General features: G+C 40.6%; 1 protein-coding gene across 2 annotated transcripts in view; it reads right to left on the minus strand.

Moving 5' to 3' along the window:
• DOK6 (docking protein 6) overlaps positions 1–19,413 on the minus strand; it is a 286,745-nt gene that overhangs the window by 85,255 nt on the left and 182,077 nt on the right. For both annotated transcript variants that reach the window (XM_063130514.1, XM_063130513.1), the window contains 2 exons: positions 15,233–15,352; positions 2,277–2,466 (listed from right to left, as the gene is read on the minus strand). In XM_063130514.1, the coding sequence (XP_062986584.1) occupies positions 2,277–2,466; positions 15,233–15,352 (310 nt within the window). The remainder of the gene's footprint in view (positions 1–2,276; positions 2,467–15,232; positions 15,353–19,413) is intronic.

Raw genomic sequence — 19,413 nt, forward strand, 5'->3', positions numbered from 1 at the left:
CAGAATGTTTGATACGTTTTTAGTGCACAAGCCTGAACCACCTTTCTAACTGGATTCATATTTTGTTGCTGCTTTTCAGTTTAAAGAAAGTTATGATGTCACCTGACATTGATCCAGGCAATGCTATGGAACATAGCCTCCTCTGTTTGGGGGCGAGACAGGTACTGAACGTATTCTCTGGGGCTTCCCACTCCCTTCCTGATTAGAAAGAAACACTTCCAGTGCCCTTTGAGCTAACTCTTAAGTTTATTGGGGTTCAGATGGGAAGAGGTAGCTTATGGGAGAGTACTGAGACCTCTACTCCTTTCAGTAGACCTGCTTCTAACATTAAGAGGATGAGCGGGGGAGAGTCTTATCCTATGTATCTAACTCAAACAATGGGAAAAATCTCTTTGGAAACAATTAAGAAAATGTATATGTAGTCTGCAGCAAAAAGACAAACCAACCAAATGAACTTTCCTAGCTCAATTTAAACCTGGTTTGCTTATGCAGAAGGACATAGCAGAGACGGCTGTACCACTTCAGTACAGGATCCCAGTTTGAATACTGTCCTGCATTATAAAAATCACTGCAAGAAAGCTTGAAGTCCGGCCCATACCCTACTGTTCTAGTTTTACAGTTGCAGGGAGATGTTTGGGGTTTTTTTTTACACGTAGTGAAACATTCAAGAATGTGATTTCAGCCAACCTGTAGTGTGAAGTGGTACAATCCATTCCACCACCTCAGAAGACTTATCATCAATTCATTCCCACCTCCCTGTAGTGTATGGTTAAGACCAGGTCTCAAGCTCAGCAGATTTTCAGACAAGCAGCTGTTACTAAAATGACAGCATTAACTGTATCAATGAACTAAAGTACTTTACACTAATCTAGGTTAGTAGATTCAGAATTCTTTTCTTGAGCATTCAACCATGACAAAGATTTAAGAGTCTTTTCCACCTCTCTGTTTTAAAGTTAAAATAACAACTGCATTGTACTCTATCCAAAACTTGCCAGCAGACTAATGGCAGGCAAATAAAAGATATTTGTCAGATCAGCCAGGGGCAGGGGAATAGAATTGAACTTTTTTCTTCATGTAACCCTGAGATCTTGCATCTTCTGTTATGAATACATAACAGTTATGAATACATAACAAAATGTATTCATAACTGTTATGCATAACAAAATGAATACATCAGATATTTGTTCAAATGAAAAGAGATTTAATAATAATAATAATAATTTGTGTGACCAAATGAAAAGGAGGACAGGGCTCCTGTATCTTTAACAGTTGTATCAAAAAGGGAATTTCAGCAGGCGTCATTTGTGGAGAACCTGGTGAAATTTCCTCTTCATCACAACAGTTAAAGTTGCAGGTGCCCTGCCCTCTTTTAAATCTGGTCACTCTAGGCAGGGGTGCTGCAGCTTTAACTGTTGTGATGAAGAGGGAATTTCACCAGGTTCTCCAAATATACAAATGACACCTGCTGAAATTTCCTTTTTTATGCAACTGTTAAAGATACAGGAGCCCTGTCCTCCTTTTTATATGGTCACCCTAAATAATAGGGAGCTAAGGATATGAAACGAGACCAGTACCAGGTTGATAACCTGTGAAATGCAGAATTTTGTTAGCAACTGCAGTGGGGGATTATTTGGCAGGTTTTGCATTATTTTGAACACAATTATAGCATGTCAAAACCAATATTCATAGAAGAAGAAATGGGGGTGGGGGTTGGAATCGCAAAACTAGCATGAGAGTTGTTATTCTTTTGGCTGTGCCACTCAGCCATGCTTTTATTAGTAATGTAAAACATACTCTCTGTCTGAATTTAAATCTAGTTCAGTGTCCATAGATAGCATAGTCTTGATTTTGATTACGTTTCTTACACAATAATTCCAATGGGACTATTCATCCATAGCTCAGTTTCAGGATGGGATATAACAAATCGAGAGCCAACACAACATAAACACTGACCTTATGCTGAATGTTTCAGGTATATTGTAATGACATCAGACAGATAAACAGACCCAAATGTTTAGGATCACGATGCAGTGCCACCCAAAAGGACATTTTTGAACTTGAAATGAAAAATCAAAGGAGAACCTCAAGTTTGAAGTGGAGCTCTTTAACACCCTCCACCCCACCCCAGACAGAGATGTTATGCTGGAGGCAGGAAAACAGTGGATGCTGTTGAATATGCCATCTGAAGTATGTCCCATTGGAACATACTAAGACTGACCCTGCCAATAATACACAATTCTACATGAGCAAATTTACTCATCCTATTTTTTCCTTACCTTCCAGATTCAAAAGTGAACCATGTTGAGTCGCGCCCATATCTCCTCAGAGAACTGAGAGGCCACATGACCAGCTTCACCTTAGCATTGTGGATATCCCAGAGATAGATGTTTTCATGTGTGATCTGCATGGTACATTCACCATAAATATCTAAATTTGGTGTAGGCATAAGGTATACGTTGAATCGCTCTAAGGTAGGGGGGAGAAAAAATAACGAATTCTTGGTGAAAATTGTGAGCTAGCTTGAATAATGACTATAAAACACATTCTGTTTAGTGACAGAAGTACATAAATAACACAACCCATTTAAATACAATGCAACTTGCTCAGAAGACAGGACTGTGTTTTATTCATAGTACATCTGGAAACACAGCTGATACCTCTTTATCATAAATAGCAGATGCTCAACGGCATAATGAAATAGTTAAACATCGTCAATTGTCAGTGACCTTTATGAAAAGATATCAATAGCTTCCTCTTATTGCATTAATATTTTCAATTAGCAAGCTATTTTTATTAAGTTTCTTTAATATGATGGATCTATTTTTTTCAAAGCAAAAGAAAAAACACCGCAACATATTTCATTAACAAATGTATACGCATACTTTAAAACCTGAAAAAACAAGTATAGTGCCTGTAAGTTTTCCTTTGCAGCATCTTAAGAGCAGGGGGTTAATCAACAAAACAATGCAGAAGAGTTAATCATAGAATCATAGAGTTGGAAGGGGCCTATAAGGCCATTGAGTCCAACCCCCTGCTCAATGCAGGAATCCACCCTAAAGCATCCCTGATGGATGGTTGCCCAGCTTCCTCTTGAATGCCTCTAGTGTGGGAGATCCCATGACCTCCCTAGGTAACTGGTTCCATTGCTCTAACAGTCAGGAAGTTTTTCCTGATGTCCAGCTGGAATCTGGCTTCCTGTAACTTGAGCCCATTATTCCATGTCCTGCACTCTGGGATGATCGAGAAGAGATCTTGGCCCTCCTCTGTGTGGCAGCTTTTCAAGTATTTGAAAAGTGCTATCATGTTTCCCCTCAATATAATCCTCCCCCATGCTGCAGTTTTAATAGAAATTGTCTCTTTCCTATCAGCTATTCCCCCCCCCCCCAAAAAAAACACAGAGGATCCCAATCATGGACTTTCCACATCTCATCTAGTTGATCCTCACTGCTATAGATGGGGAAGAAGGGTCACTCATGCTATCTGTTGACATCCCTTAAATTTTTCCAACTTTGGGGCATAGTGTTACATCCAAAAGGAATTCATGTAATTCTTTTGTGAGTAGACACACTTATATCCAATAAACAGAAAATGTATACCATGTGTTGAAAACTAATTTTAACATCTGAAGAATTGTCTGTTCATTGTTGCTTCATTTGGTTTAAGACAGTCTATTTAAAGTAATGCACTTTTTGGAGTGCCTTGATGGATGACATATCTTAATGATGGAAAACATCATACTTTAGAACAAATGTGGGCAGAAAATAGATCTATACTGGTATTTTAGACATCAATTCCCAGCATTCCTGATCACTGCCCATGCTGGTAAGGGGTTTTTATGAGTTGAATTCCAAAACATCTAGAGATCTACATTCTGTCTCCCTTGCTCTAGAATAGCGGTCCCAAACCTGGTGCCCATCAGATGTGTTGGGTTGCATCTCTCAACATGAGAAAATGCTCTTAAAAAAGAGAAGTAGGTGGCCCTAAGTCATTAGTCATCAGTTTTCCACAACCTCACAATCACCTCTGCATATCATATTCACCATGTTTATCTGCTTTGGGAGAATGAGAATTTCATTTGCGCTTTCTGCCTGCTTAGGGAGGATGCGATGTTAAGGTTTGTAGTTGAAAGCTGTAGACATTAGCATTGTTTTGTAAACTGTAGGTTTTTTGTTTTATTAATATAAATGCAGGCAAGCATGAGTCCAAGAACCTTTGAATGTAGGAATATTGGTAGTAAGAACCAGCATGTTAACCAGAGCTATGGTCCTATGAAATCTAAAGAATATCTTATGTTGTAAAGGTTTTTTATCTAAATGTTTCCCCAAGCCAATAATGGTTTTTTTGCTCATTATTGGATTTAACATTTATTTATTTTAGTACCTGTATGCTACTTTTCAACAAAAAGATTTCAAAACATAATAATCTGGGCAACAATTAAAACACCCTAAAACATCTTAATTCTGAAGTTTTCATGACAGTTTCATCTGCATTCTTTCTCCAACAGGATGTTCTTTATTTCTTGTAGACCTCATCAGGCAGATGGTATCAGTGGTGTCGGTGTTTGGCTCTCAGAACTCTCAACAGAAATGCAAGTTGGAAGTGTTGGGGGAACAGTTGTTTAAAAAGGCTTGCTTTATTTTTTTATTTTTATTTAATTATATTTTTAATGTGCTCAAAAATAAAAGTTGTTGCTGTTGGCAAATATGGCATTAGTGCTCAAAATGCAAAGGCAGGCTTTGCCAATGACTGAACAATTGACTTTGCCTCTGACAGACTACTGTGGGTTCCACTGCTTCATCTCAGCTACAGGTTTCACCCAGTATAGGACTCTGATCCAGCACTTATAGCCACCCTGCACAGCCATTCATTACAGCCATTTTCCTCCAAATGGATTCTTCAATTAACGCCAGGTACCTGCCCATTACCACTATACTAAACAATACAGGGATGAACCTGGAATTGAGGGTTGTTAGGGGAGAGATGAACCAGAGTTAGCACCCATGGTTTGTTTTGGGGTTCCATTTCTGGATGGTCTCTCCCACAACAACCCACAATTCCAGATTAACATGTCACAATAAACGACTCAGGGACAGAATATTCCTGGTTCGTTTAGGTCCACCCAGCTGCAGTGGGAGCAATTGGGCAATGAGAACTAGCATGCTCACTTCCTCCCACTTCATTCACAACAACTCACAGTTTAACAAACCATGGTTCATTGTGATGTGGCTATAAGGTTGTTGTACAGAAGCAGTAAAACCAATACTAAGGATTACAAAGGAATTACAATTTGGTATATTCATTTCAAAATTATATGGAGACAGCACATCACTTTTTTTGCTCCTTATGTACAGCAACCCTCCATACAACCCTATCTTTAAATTAAACTTTTTGACATGGTGATGGAAGAACAAGCTGGTAATAAGCCAGATAGTTAATACAAAATGATACAAAGAGAACAGACATTGAGAATAGTTTGCTTGAGGAATTTTTGTGGACAAATAACTATTCTGTGTATCGTAAGATTAAAGATCCCACATGGCTATAAGTAAACTTGTCATTCTCAATATTTTTTCTGTCTCAGTCCATTTAATTTTGTCCCACTGATGGCTCCTTAGCTGAATCACTCAGTGTCACAACTATCCATCCTCTCCTCGAAGGCTGCATTTCTCATTAATCTCACTAATGGGTGTCAGTCTTGCAACAAGTACTTTAGGGCTAAATTCCAAGTGATGAAGGCTATGTCTCTAGTGTAGGATATTCTGATTTCATATTAAACAGTTCCATTTTTCACTGTTTTCAGCACATTTGTTTATTGCTCCTTCAAATGTCCCATCTTTAATGCACATTTTCTTTTCCTTGTACCCGCAAGCATCAGTTTATGTTGGTAACTGGCTGCTTCTTGTGAGGTGTGATTATCTACCACCTGCTAAGTTAACTTGTTTGTGTAAAATGAACAAGTAAAAGGGGGAACAGAAAAAAATACAACAGTGGGCTTAAACTACAACCAGATCAATAAATAGGAGACTCTGGGGGAAATGTGAAAATTCATTTTACATATACTTTGTGATGCTGTGAAATGGTGGAATATTGCTTGTCCAGTAAAATCCAGAACTATTTTAAATATGACAAGTCAGGCAGGATCCAAAGAGCTTTTTTAGGCACACCCAAAGGCTTGCACACATGTCCAATAGACTTTTCCTTTCAACCATCCAGATGCCATATCATGAACAACCTTCAGTTTTGTTTTGTTTTAAAAACACACACGTTTGTTGTGCTGCATGAATATGCTATCCTCTGAGAAACACAAACTGAAAGCATCCTTTGGCATGGAGAACTAGTTGCATGATGGTTTGGATGCAGACAATGCAGTTTAATCTGAATATTACCACTCATATACAATATAAGATATTGTATAGATACCTTATAAGATATTCCATATATACTATAAGGGATATTCATTAAGCTAGCAGCACCATTTATAATAATGCTCAGGAATACAGCTGTGCAGACAATGCCTAATATTCACTTTTTATATGGAAGGTTGTTGCTAGTATAAAAAGCTAATGCAGTGATGTTTACTGTGAAATGCCATAAATGAAAGACAAATAATTTGTAAGTTAAACCGTCCAAAACTAGAGCATAGTACAAGAACAAAAGCTGGATCATATACCTGTGAACTTTCTTTCTATAACAAGAAATACATTTGCGTGGAATGCTAGGATTTCAGCAAAGGGTTGGGTGAATGGATAATGTACTGCCAACAATCTCATAGCTTTTATTTCACAGTGGTGATTGCTGTGACTCCTAGTTGGCTTTGCCATCCCAGATGCTGCTACTTGCCTATTTGTGGGAGCCATTTAATGTTGGGAGGAAGGACACCCAAGCAATTGCAGTTCAGAATTGTGAATGGTTCAGACCCCCTCCCACAGAACCTGAGCTGTGACATTCTGTGAGTATCTTCCTGTTATGTCATACTGCTCATTGGAGCTGGCTATGTGTTGTATGTAACTGAATGCATAAGAAAGGCAGTCAGTTTAATATGTGAAGCAGCACTTACTCATGAATGATTCCATTTTGCTGTTTGTACATAAAACCTGATCTATAAGTCTTGTGCTTTGTACAAGGAGAGTTTGTAGAGGCGTAGGCAATGTATTTCTTCTCTTAGACACTTTGCTTTCATTCACATCTTTCTTCCATGTCGATGCAAAATGATGTGTGACTTAATGGGAAAAGGCTTAAACTTTTATTTGCCAAAACATCACAGTGCTTTGAATTTACAGAAATTTCATCAGAAATAATACTAAACAAGTTTAGGATTTATTGCAGAGTACAAGAAATCAATTTTTTAACATTCAAAAGGAAAAAAAGCAGCCGAAACCTTCTGAAAGTTCAACAGAAAGGAAAAACTCATATCTTCCTTGAATTATTTGAGAATGTTATTGGAAAGAGGGTGTTCAGCAGACATGATATACTCAAAATGTCAAGAGACATTTGTCTGCTCTGCATTGGAGGTCAGTGTCTAAGGTGAGGTGTCATGGATTAAGAAGAAATGTTCCTGATTAAACTGAACATCAGCTGCAAGGCAAAGAATTGGAACTAACTGTGATTACTCAGAACTGGAGACAAAAAGGCTATGCATTGGCAGCTTAGACGAATGGGAGCTAGTGAGTAAAAAGTGAACAGAAAAGAATGGTTTCACATAACAAGATACTGAATAGCAATGAATAATTGTCAACAACTGATGCAAGGCATGAAAAGATTCTGTAGAAATCCTTCGGTATTCTGTTTCATGTTATTTTCAGTAATGCTAATAGGCATGCATGCACAAAGAAACAAAAAAAAATATTCAGAAGTATTTGATAAGAAAACATATTTTAACAAACAACTACCACAGAATTGAATGATCTGAGAATAGACAAGTTTAACTATGATCCAAATGCCATTCATCCCCTTTCTTGGTAGTATATATCAAGAGCCAACTGCCCTGCCACAGACAGAGGGAGAGAAAGACAGTTAATTAGTCCATCTACTTGTTTTTTTGGACTATTTCAGAATTGTTTGGGAGTACAATGTTCCCCTGGACCAATTCAGACCAATTACTAACTTTTAATTTTAAAACTGGCTTCTTGGACAGAACCCAGGCCTAATATGGTAGATCTGGGAAAGGATCTGCAGCCCCACCCCACGATCCCGGCTGTCAAATCTGATAGATGGAAAGCAAAATATTTTTGTGAGGGCTACTCTGAAGGTTACTAACTTTTTAGACTCTGAAACCTGGTTACATATCACAATGTGAATTCAGTTGTAAGACCAGGAAAATAATGGCTGATTAGCAAACCTAATCAGATGCAGTACTTCTAGCCCAGTTCAGATGGTCACATAATCTATGACATAGATGATCATAAACATATCATGGCGAGCCTTGAACTTCTCCTTTCACTTCAGAACAAACCATAGTTTTGCAGAATACTCATTATCTAGACCCATTCCAGTCTTGGTCACCCTGATGGATGGCCTTTATTGAGATAGGGACAGGGGGAGTGCAACCCTGTTAATCCTGCTCGATCTCTCATCCGTTTTTGATACCATCGACCATGGTATTCTCTTGGATCAACTCCGTAGGATGGGCATCGGAGGCACTGAGCTACAGTGGTTCCAGTCCTACCTACGGGGGCGTTTTCAGAAAGTTGCATTGGGTGACCACTCCTCGGCTCCTTGGCAATTGAGCTTGTACCCAAAGTTATTTAACATCTATAAGAAGCCGTTGGGAGCGGTCATTATGGGATTTGGAGCTAAATGCCATCGATATGCTGATGACACGCAGCTCTATCTCCCTGTGACAGCTGAATCAGGTGAGGCTGTGCAGGTCCTGGACCAGTGCCTAGACTCAGTAACGGATTGGATGAGGGCCAATAAACTGAAACTGAATCTTGGCAAGACGGAAGCCCTGTGGGTGAGTGGTTCCAGAGTCCGGGAGACAGGCTCATTGTCTGTTCTGGATGGGGTTGCACTTCCTCTGAAAGATCAGGTTCGTAGTTTGGGGCTACTCTTAGATCCATCTTTGTTGCTGCAGGCTCAAGTGGCCATGGCGGCTCAGAGTGCCTTTTACCAGCTTCAGCTGGTTCGCCAACTACGGCCTCTCCTGGACAGGGATAGCTTGGCCACGGTGGTACAAGCACTGGTAACCTCGATTGGATTACTGCAATGCTCTCTATGTGGGGCTGCCCTTAAAGCTGCTCAAGAAGCTGGAGCTAGTGCAGAATCCTGCAGCTCGGTTGTTGTCTGGAGCTGCCCCTTTCCAGCATGTAACTCCTCTGCTGAGGGAACTGCACTGGCTGCCTATTTGCTACCTGGCCAGGTTTAAGGTTCTTGTACTTGTGGTCAAAGCCCTAAACAACTTGGGACTAGGCTACCTGAGAGAAGGCCTTCTCCTCTACCAACCTGCCCAGTCAGTGAGGTCATCCGAGGGCATGCTTCTGGTAGTTCCACATAGACCCATCCTCCAACTGGAGTCCACCAGGGGAAGAACCTTCAGTGTGATGGCCTGCCTCCTATGGATTTCCCTGCCTTTGAAGGTCAGGCAGGCGCCAACTTTGTATTCCTTTCGGTGCCTCCTGAAAACATCATTGTTCCAGGAAGACTTTCCTTAATGACCAGCCACGGTTCACAGTTTACCTTTTACAAATCTCTTTTAAGGTCTTTTATTCTGTTTTTATTGTATTTTATCTTGTACACCGCTCTGAAATTTTGAATGGGGAGCAGTATATAAATATTGTAAATAAATATATAAATAACATAAAGGCATGGGGAAGTTTGTAAAAAAAATTAGGATCAAACTCTTTGACATAGTTAACTGACCTTGATTAGAACAAACCATGGTTCCCGGAGTTTGTACATAACAAGAAAATTCAGTTTGTTCTGAAGTGAAAGACAAAGCAACAATGGGAGATTGCTTCACAATGTAAGGAGAAGCTGTGTTGGTCCCAATCTGGATGAGGATAATGCTGACACTAAAGGGCGCTTCTCCACACTGTGGTCTCCCCAAATATTTTTTAAAAAATGTTGTTTCCATGAATAATAATGTAATAATATATTTATTTATTACCCGCCATTCCCTCTGGATCGGGGTGGGGAACAACACCAAACACAATATAATACATAAAATTAGTTAAAAGAGCATATAATGTTACGTCTGTTTTGTCCCTCAAATCTGGCTACTGAGTGAGTGATTTCTCAACAGATGAAAGGATTGTCATGGGTGCCACAAAGTGTAATGATCGGTTCTTTCTTTCTTTCTTTCTTTCTTTCTGAACAATACATTCCATCTTTCATCTGTGAAAGGGGAGAAGCAGCGTATAGACCAGTGCCTGGATCAGTGCCTCAACTTGTGGTCTAATTCTGGACTAAATTTCTCTCCCTTTCTGAATTATTCCTCACATAAATTTTGCTATATTTAAGAAACCTACATTTATATACATTTATTTTTCATAAATAAAATGTGATGCATGTTTGCGTGATATCCTGAAAACCCTCTTAAATCTGGTTCTGGCTTCAAACCTGGAGGCCAGCCTCAGACAGCACAAGTCCATCACTCTGACCAAAAAAGCTCAGGCAAAATGATCCTAAAAGCATAGACTAAAAAGGGAAATATTTCTTGTATGAAGCACGTTGACTATGAAGAAAACTTGGCAACATCCATTAAGCCTCCACCTCAAACCCTCTCTTTAAATCCTCTACCTATGTATACTATTTCACCTCAAAAGCAAAACAACTGGAAGCCAAAAGGATTTCAGATTCTAATCATATCACTTTGCATAAATCATTCCAGATGGGAAAGTGGATACAAAGCACAGCTAGGCTGTAAACCAGATGCTGCATCACTGAACTGCTTTGATGTGCAAATAGACTGATAAAGTGGGAGAGGTAGAAGAGGTAGGAGCAGCTTCTGATATACTGCCAAGGTTTCTCTTAGGCCAGAACAGGTTGCCCAGACCAGACAAATAGGGAATGAAAAAGGTAGGATAAAATTTATTTATTTTTAAACCCCAACTGACTCCTCTTACAATGTTGCACTTAAAACCTACCCCTTATACATGGGTTTGGCCACAAACAATGGCCACAGCTCATTGGGAATTTCTGCACAAGCTCCTATCCGTTAAATGTGTCTTGCACAGGTGAAGAGATTGCAGTGGATTTCTTTAGCAAAGTGGCTGGCTCCTATGCATTCAGGCTATTCCCTGGGACTTGTGTTAAAATGTTTTGGGAGGAGGTTTGTGTGTGCTTATGACTATTGCCCTGCACTTCTGGCTAGGAACGAGGCAGGAAGTGGGCGGAGCAAACCGAGCATCTCTGCTACTCTCAGAGAAGAGGAAGAACAATGGAAACGATTGGACAGTGTGCCCTGCAGTAACGTTACAGCTAAACGTAAGTAACGCTAGTGTGCCCCGTGATACAGAGAACCAATACAGATAACAACATTAGAAACAGACACTAGCAACGTTATAAGACTAGTGTAGATCCGCCCAAGGCATCCATTGCTTTTCCTCCAGGCAATCAGAAACCCAAATAAATTGTAAAACAAAAACAAACAAAAAACAGAGCTACTTTTTCTGCAACCCATCGTCAGCCCAAACATGCACAAAGAAACACACACAAACACATTTAGCCCTACACAGCAGCAAGATATGACCCCATAATTGCCACATCTTGGGCAGGCTCTACACTACTGCTTTAAAACGGTTTATAACAGTAGTGACAACTGTTAGGACCCAGGACACACTCTATATACAGATTTCAATCCTTTTGCAAACTGCCATATCCTGCTTGGTGTAGATCTGGCCTTGCTCAGAAAATAAAATAGAAAGAAATGACTCACAAGTGCCACATCCTGCACAAAATCTTAGAAATTTTTCCACCATATCTTCGGCCATAGCTAGACGGGGTGAAATCCTGGGGACGCAGAGGGGATCCCAGGAGCAGGGAGGGATGTTCCCTCCCTTGCCCTGGGATCTCACCCTCCCCTTCGAGCCCAATTTTTCCATGAACGAACGGAATGAGTGTGTGGGCGTTGCGGTTTGTCCTGGCTTCTCGCAAGGAGCTGGGACCCAGGCACGGGGCACAGAGCTCCTCAGGAGCTCTGCGCCCATTGGGGGTGGGGTGGGCAGAGCGGGGGAATTAATTTAAAATTTAAAAAACCTCATCTTTTGCGCACAACCGTTCATGCGCTCTTCTTCTTTAACAACAACAAAAAATGGCGGGTGCGAGATCCTCTCCCTCCGAGGCCATCGTGCGCCATGTGTAAACAGAGGGGGAGATCTTGCTATAAAAATATCACGAGAACCTCATCCCTCTACTGCACTAGACCCGTACATAGGTCTAGCTGAGGCCTTAGAAAAATGCAATGCCTCACAGCCATAACAGTCAACTACCCCACTTCTCTACCAAATAAAAGGAAGAAAATAAGTTTGCATTGAGGTCTGGCTGGATCTTCTTATATGGGCAGAAAGGAAAGGAAAGGAACCTCTCGTGCAAGCACTTGAATCATTGCTGACTCCTAGAGGGACGCCTGCATTCGCTGATGTTTTCTTGGCAGACTTTGTAGCGGGGTGGTTTGCCATTGGCTTCCCCAGTCGCATTTACCTTTCCTCCAGCTAGCTGGGTACTCATTTTACCGACCTCAGAAGGATGGAAGGCTGAGTCGACCTGAACCGGCTGCCGGAGAACCAGCTTCCGCTGGGATCGAACTCAGGCTGTGGGGAGAGTTTTGGCTGCAGTAACTGCCGCTTACCACTCTGCGCCATACGAGGCTCATATGGGCAGAAAACATAGGAGGAAAAACACTTTGCTAACGAGAAGGGCACACACTCATTCATTCATTTCATCCATTCTGAAGAGTGGGGAAGATCCATGGCATAATGTGGGTAAAAAGCAGAGGGGGGGGGATTGCCAAGTTGCTCCCTAGACACTCCCACAGCCATTTTCATATGCTGCCTGACCCATATCCTGAACAATTCTAAGTGGCCCAGTGGCACCCATTTAACCGCTGCCCTCCAACTTTGTTCCAACTGGGAAGGAGGTTGCAGGGCAATGTGGCATCCATTGTTCTTTTAAACAACAACAACAACCAAGCTTCCTGCTTATTGAGAAGAATGCCGGTAAAGTCACCCCAGGCAGGCTTTTCCAATGCCTTCCCCTCCATTATCTTTTACATGGACATTGTTCTGTACCTGCCTGCTCTGTGTGCATATGCAAAATATGATAGTGATGTTGACCCGGGGTGGGTGGGGGGAACACTGCAGTGACAGCTAGCACCTATCAAGCTATTTGTCATGCTAGCACCACACATGGAGAAAGATGGGTGTGTGACTAGATTATTATTTTTTACATGCGTGGCAGGGTCACAGTCAGGTGTTTGGTACCAGAAAGACCAGCCATCCCTATGTACTAAGGGCTTTCAGTCTGTGAGCTGTGAGCGAGCTTTGTGTATGCCTTTAATGGTTAAGTGCAGATATTGGTGTTATGTGTAAATTTTGTAATTGGATACTAGAAACTTTTTAGGGTCTATTTCTGTGGGTGAACAGAAGGACATTAGAATATAAGAAGAGTCAGGCTGGATTAGACCAAGGATCCATGTAGTCCAGCATTTTGAACACACAATGTCCAACCAGCTTCCCAGGAGAAACCCACAAGCAAGATGTGAGTATAACGGCACCATTCCACTCATGTTCCCCAGCAACTGGTGTACACGGGCATCAACTGGTATTCATAAGAGCCTTGGAGCTCTGGTATTGAGAATGGTTGTATTAACAATCAACACATTTACTGATGGTAAGAATGTTCAAAATGGCTTTTAACCTATCAAGGATATGTTCATTGTGGAAAATTTGAGCTCAGTCTTTCTGCTGCACATTTGAATGGTCATAGAAAACTCCTTTTGTTGGATTAAAGGCTTTGTAGGAGAATGTGCATATCTTTGCTGAGTTACCAATTTATTAATGAACAGTTTACTTCATGTCCTCTTGCTATGTACCGCCACAATGTCTGTTTTGTTTTCTATAGTTAGGGTGACAGCTTTAGCTCTGCTAATTTAAATGCAGTTTTCTGCATTTGGGAATATTTATCGAAATTGCAGTGTCTGAAGGAGTGTACCTAATGATTCATTGCAGAATATTACTGAAACATCAATTTCACTCACTTCTTACATTTTAAGTGATACTGCTAATTAGGCTTCTTTGGTTTCTTATGGATGCACCTTGCATGGAGACCCTGTTTGTTTCATCCCATTTATTAACTACAGGACAATAAACTAGCTAATTATGTTCATTTCTATTAGATGTCAACCATCAGTATAGTCAAATGCTGCAATGAAGCATCAATCCAAATATCTGTCCAAACATGTTCAGACAGTGTTATCTGACTAGCCTGGATCATCAGTGGGTTCCTGATGACAAATATGGTGGTAATTCTGGAGAGCTCAACAAAGAATTGTGGGACATATTCAGGTAGGCTTCCATCACTGCTCATCTGCTAGCTGTGATATTGTTGACTCAGGCCTTTTCTGGGAATGCTGCCTCTAAAGTATGCCAAAAGCAGAAATCAGGTCCAACAATGCCATTCAAATATTACTGTGAAAAGCCTGACTGAAATCCCCTGTGCTTTCTAAATTCCACTATATATTCGCCCAGGAAGCATTTTTCCATTTACACTACAGAATATCAGAATAAATCCTTGGTGCCAACCGATCTCCTCCACAATGGCCTTAGCTAGACCTAAGGTTTATCCCAGGATCGTCCCGGAGTCATCCCTGTTCATGTAAATGACACACAGGGGATCCCGGGAGCAGGCAAGGACGACTCTCGGACGATCCCGGGATAAACTTTAGGTCTAGCTAAGGCCAATGTCTCCTTTGGTACCAAAACTGGGTAAACAGTAATGCACACAGCATAAACATTACAAATCCCATGAGGCAATGCAACTTTAATAAAATATTCATGTGCAACAAATATGCAAATATGCATACGTGAGCTAGTGATTCGTAGCATTTCAATGCTACAAATCCCATATTGAGATCTTATCAGAGTCTTTTTAAAAATAATAATCTTAAAAGCCCCAAAAATAAATAAAAATCCAACAATGTTGCAAATGGACAGTGTTTTTTATTATTATTATTATTTTGAGATGAGAATATTTAGAATAATCTAAATAGATGTGAACAGGTGACCTAAACACCTACCATTTTGCTCTCTCTGAACTCCAGCAGCAAGTAGATCAGGCTCACCAAGGCTGATATCATTAAGCCGGGTCCCTAAACATTCTATACAAAGATGTTTGCACCACTCTTCTGCCTCAAGCTCTGAAAGAAAAACAACAAGAACAACCAATAAATGAACAATCAAGAATAACCACGAAGCAACTGCAGAATTTAATTCTGTTTAAAAGAAAGTAGCTGCTGATTGCAGCATTTCATTTACAGGTTAATAACTGAACAATCTTCAACTTTATAGAAAGTAAACACACACACATACACACACACACACACACACACACACACACGGCTTAATTTATGATTCTTTTTGTCAAAAACATCAAGTGGATTTTAAATTGATTAACAGCAAGCGAAAATTAATTGTAGTTTGCTCACTGTGCTGGAAATCTGATAATTTGGGCTATTAAGACTTATCATTTTTTGTTCTCAGAAGATGATTTCACACTATCAATGTTTGTTAGCCAGATGAATTTCGCAGTGAGAACATGCAACCTCCCTATGACATTTTTAATTGTCCTGCCACCAGATATATTGAACAGGTTTGCTATGTGGGTGAAATAATAATAATGGGGAGAAGAAGAGAAAGGGTTAGTGCTAAATGCTAAGGTTTGTTGTTTTTCAAACAAACAAATGCAGAAACAAACAAATGAGTAGTTTCAGTCAAGCTCAAGAAAAGAACCTTGCTACTTCCCTCCTATAATGCATTATTTGAAGGAGCACTTAGTTGTGCTGGATTCTACAACCCCCATAATTTAGCCAGAACAAGACTATCAGAATATCATACATTAGACATTTTGGGAACAGCATGTGGATCTTTCCATCATGCACATGAAAAGGGTAATCTAAAACCCTCCTTATTATGTAAATTGCAGTAAGAAAATAACTTATCTGGAGCTCACTCATGTAATACCAAGACATTCAAGCTGGTCCAATATCCATATATATTTTGAATCCAGGTTTTCTACAACACTGCTAAGTTTGTTTAAATCTGTTAATTTCTGGAAGCTTTGACGAATGTGTATGTAAATCTATACTACTGGAACAAGGATTATTCTAAATTCCAAATTCTCTATTTCTTTGAAGTTGATCTCTACCTAAAAAGCGGACAGTATGTGTGAATGTCCCAAAATGTTTACTCACTTACATATATGGTACTGCCTTAATGCTGTTCACCCAGACAGGTCCTTGTGTACATGAATCAGAAAAAATCTAAAAACATGAATTTTGGGGTTTTAAGTATTTTTAAAGAATTTAATAAAAAAGTAGGTTTACGCCTACAACTCCCAGCATGCCTTGGGCAGAACTCCCAGCATGCCTTGGGTGGGAGGTCAAATTTACTGGCCTTTGGCGGCCATTGTGATTCCTAAAGTCAGTCAACCTAATTCCACATAAAAGAAAACAACCATAAATGGGCTGTATCCATTTGCGGTGCCTCCTCCCACCTGCCATGCGTGGTTCTAAACTGTGTGGTTTTAAAATCATAACTGGATACAACAGCGTGTTTTTGAGAGGCTGAACTCTGGACATGCTCAAAGGCGCCCTGTCCTGATAGTGCTGTTTTCTCAGAAACTGAGGGAAGCACACACACAGCCTTCACCCTTGAGAGGGAGGAGAGGGAAGCACTCTGTGCATGCCCAGAAACAAGTTTGAAGAAAGGGGGCAAGTGCCCAGCCCAGTCCCAGCCCTTCAGTACAGGCTCCTACCTTTACAAGAAACAAGATAGTGCTGTAACTCTTTTTAAAATTATATTTAATACTTGTAGCTGCAAACAACAACAAAATCAGATATTTACACGTTGGTTTTACATAAGCCTGGACCAAAATTCCCAACTCAAATTTTCTAAAATATTACTCCTGTGAAAATGGGGACTCATTTTCTACTGCTTTCTTGGGACAGGGAAGATATTTTGCGTTGTCGCTTACACTACTTGAAAGTCTGAATAAATTAATTTGTCGTCTCCCAGCCCCTCCATCCACTCAACGAATGGTAAAAAGAAAAGACAACTTTGTAATTTTTGACTCAGCCTTAGCTTTAATGTACGGGCAACAGAAAAATAAGCAGTTAAACAATTCCATAGCTACAACTATCCCCAAAAGTTACCACTTGGCAATGCTTGGGAAGGACCAGGAGAGACCTATAGGCCCTATTGGCTACGTCCTTGTAGGAATGTATGATTGCTGCCTTGTATTGTATCAGATGGAATGGTCCATCTAGCCCAGCACAGTACATCCTAAGTGGCTTTCCAAGGTCCACTCAGGCAAGGCGAGGGCTCTGTCCCTCCCAGCAGCTACTACCACTGGCAGTGCTGGTAGATGAGGAGGGTCCTGAAACGGGGTGTTTGGATGCAGGGCACCATTGGCTTTGAATATGCTTGATCAAAATCCCCAGATCCCCTGAAGGATTCAATCCTTGGGCCCTTCAGTTATGCCAAGCTAGAGATGGCCTAGTGGGGTGAGGTGGGGGAAAACACCATCTGCCTTGGCTAGTATGAGCTGACAGGACTTGGGATATGGTGGTGCATCTCTGCTCCACCCCTCTCTGAACCCACTTTGGATTGTTCTACCCAGCACCAAAACTGGTCTTAAATGTCCTTCCTTTGGAAATGGATAGCTTCATTGTTTGGTAGGTGTTGACTAATTATCAGTGACTACTACAGAACTGAGCCTAGGGGTTGTATCCAATATTAGTCTAACTTCAGTCCCATTCATTTCGATTGGCCTATTCTGAGGCCTCATCTACACCAAGCAGGATATTCCACTATAAAAGTGGTATAAAAGCAGTATATCTAAAGCAGGAGCCACACTACTGCTTTAAAGCGGTGTTGAAGTGCACTGACAACTGTTGGGGCCCATTGACACAGACCATATACTGCTTTCGTTCCACTATAGCCTGCTTGGTGTGGCTCCTCTCTTTTATATACCACTATCATACCACTATATCCTGCTTGGTATAGATGAGGCCTAAGTAGGCCTAACACTGAATACAACCCTAGGTTAAGTACACATTTCAAGCCTTATTTTTTGTTGCTGCTAGCACCCCCACCCCCACCCACCAAAAAACATTGATAATATTCAGACATGATGTTCTGCTCTGGAGAGGTCTAAAACATGAGATGAAATATAAAGAGACAGCTGGCTCCATTTTGGTTGTTTCACTTGTATAAGGAATGTCATCTGCAGCCACACTGCAAACCTTCCCTCTGAAAAGGTTTCCTGGTTACAAAAAGTCGCAGGTGCTATTCCCAGTATTTTTTCTTAAGCTTTTAGGTCAGCTTGTGAATAACTATACATTTGGGCTACTTTCTAATACCTGTATAAATTTGGGTATCTTATGAAGACACAGAATGAGGGTTTTCTCTCTCTCTCTATTTGGTACTGTGACAAAACCCCAGTTTGCTATTCACTATTTCCATTATATAGATATCTATGGGTATTTTTGCAAGTTAAATAGAAGCGGAGCATTCCATTAACCACACTAAATCTGCAGATCTATCTTACAATCTGGTCTAACATACAGAAGTTATGTTAGGGGGTTGTTCAAGGGAAAAGGAAACCACTATAAATAAAATACAGCAGCTCCCCCCCCCCCAATTTTAAGTATGATTGCTGGGATGCAGGCTACGTGTGTGTGTGTGTGTGTGTGTGTGTGTGTGTGTGTGTGTGTGTGTGTATGTGCATGCATATACGTGTCCAGATCACTTGGGCTGTATGTTTGTGATCTAAATGCTCTGAATATAGATCACAAACATATAATTTTAGGCGAAGAATTAAAATATGGGTATATCAATGACAAAATGCCCAACAGATTTTTTGCTGAATTTCTGGAGAAATTCTCCATCTTTGAAACAGCAAATATCTTTAATGTGTGGGTGGGTGGGTTGAGGAAGACACTGCATCCAGAAAATAAATTGATGTCCCTGAATTTCTGTGGGAAGGAAACAGGTTAGTGAATGAGAGGCATGAATTTGACTTCAGTTCAAAGAGTCTTAGCCTAGTGATAAAAAGAAAACAATGATGGCACTAGGTGAATTCCCCTTGGGAGAGCATTTCATAACAGTGAGACCACCACCAAGAATACCCTTTGTCCAGTAAGTAACCTCTGAGCTTCAGAATGAGGGGATACACTGACATTAGGACATGGATGGGCAC

Source organism: Elgaria multicarinata, chromosome 7 (assembly GCF_023053635.1).
Source record: "Elgaria multicarinata webbii isolate HBS135686 ecotype San Diego chromosome 7, rElgMul1.1.pri, whole genome shotgun sequence".
NCBI lineage: Eukaryota > Metazoa > Chordata > Lepidosauria > Squamata > Anguidae > Elgaria > Elgaria multicarinata.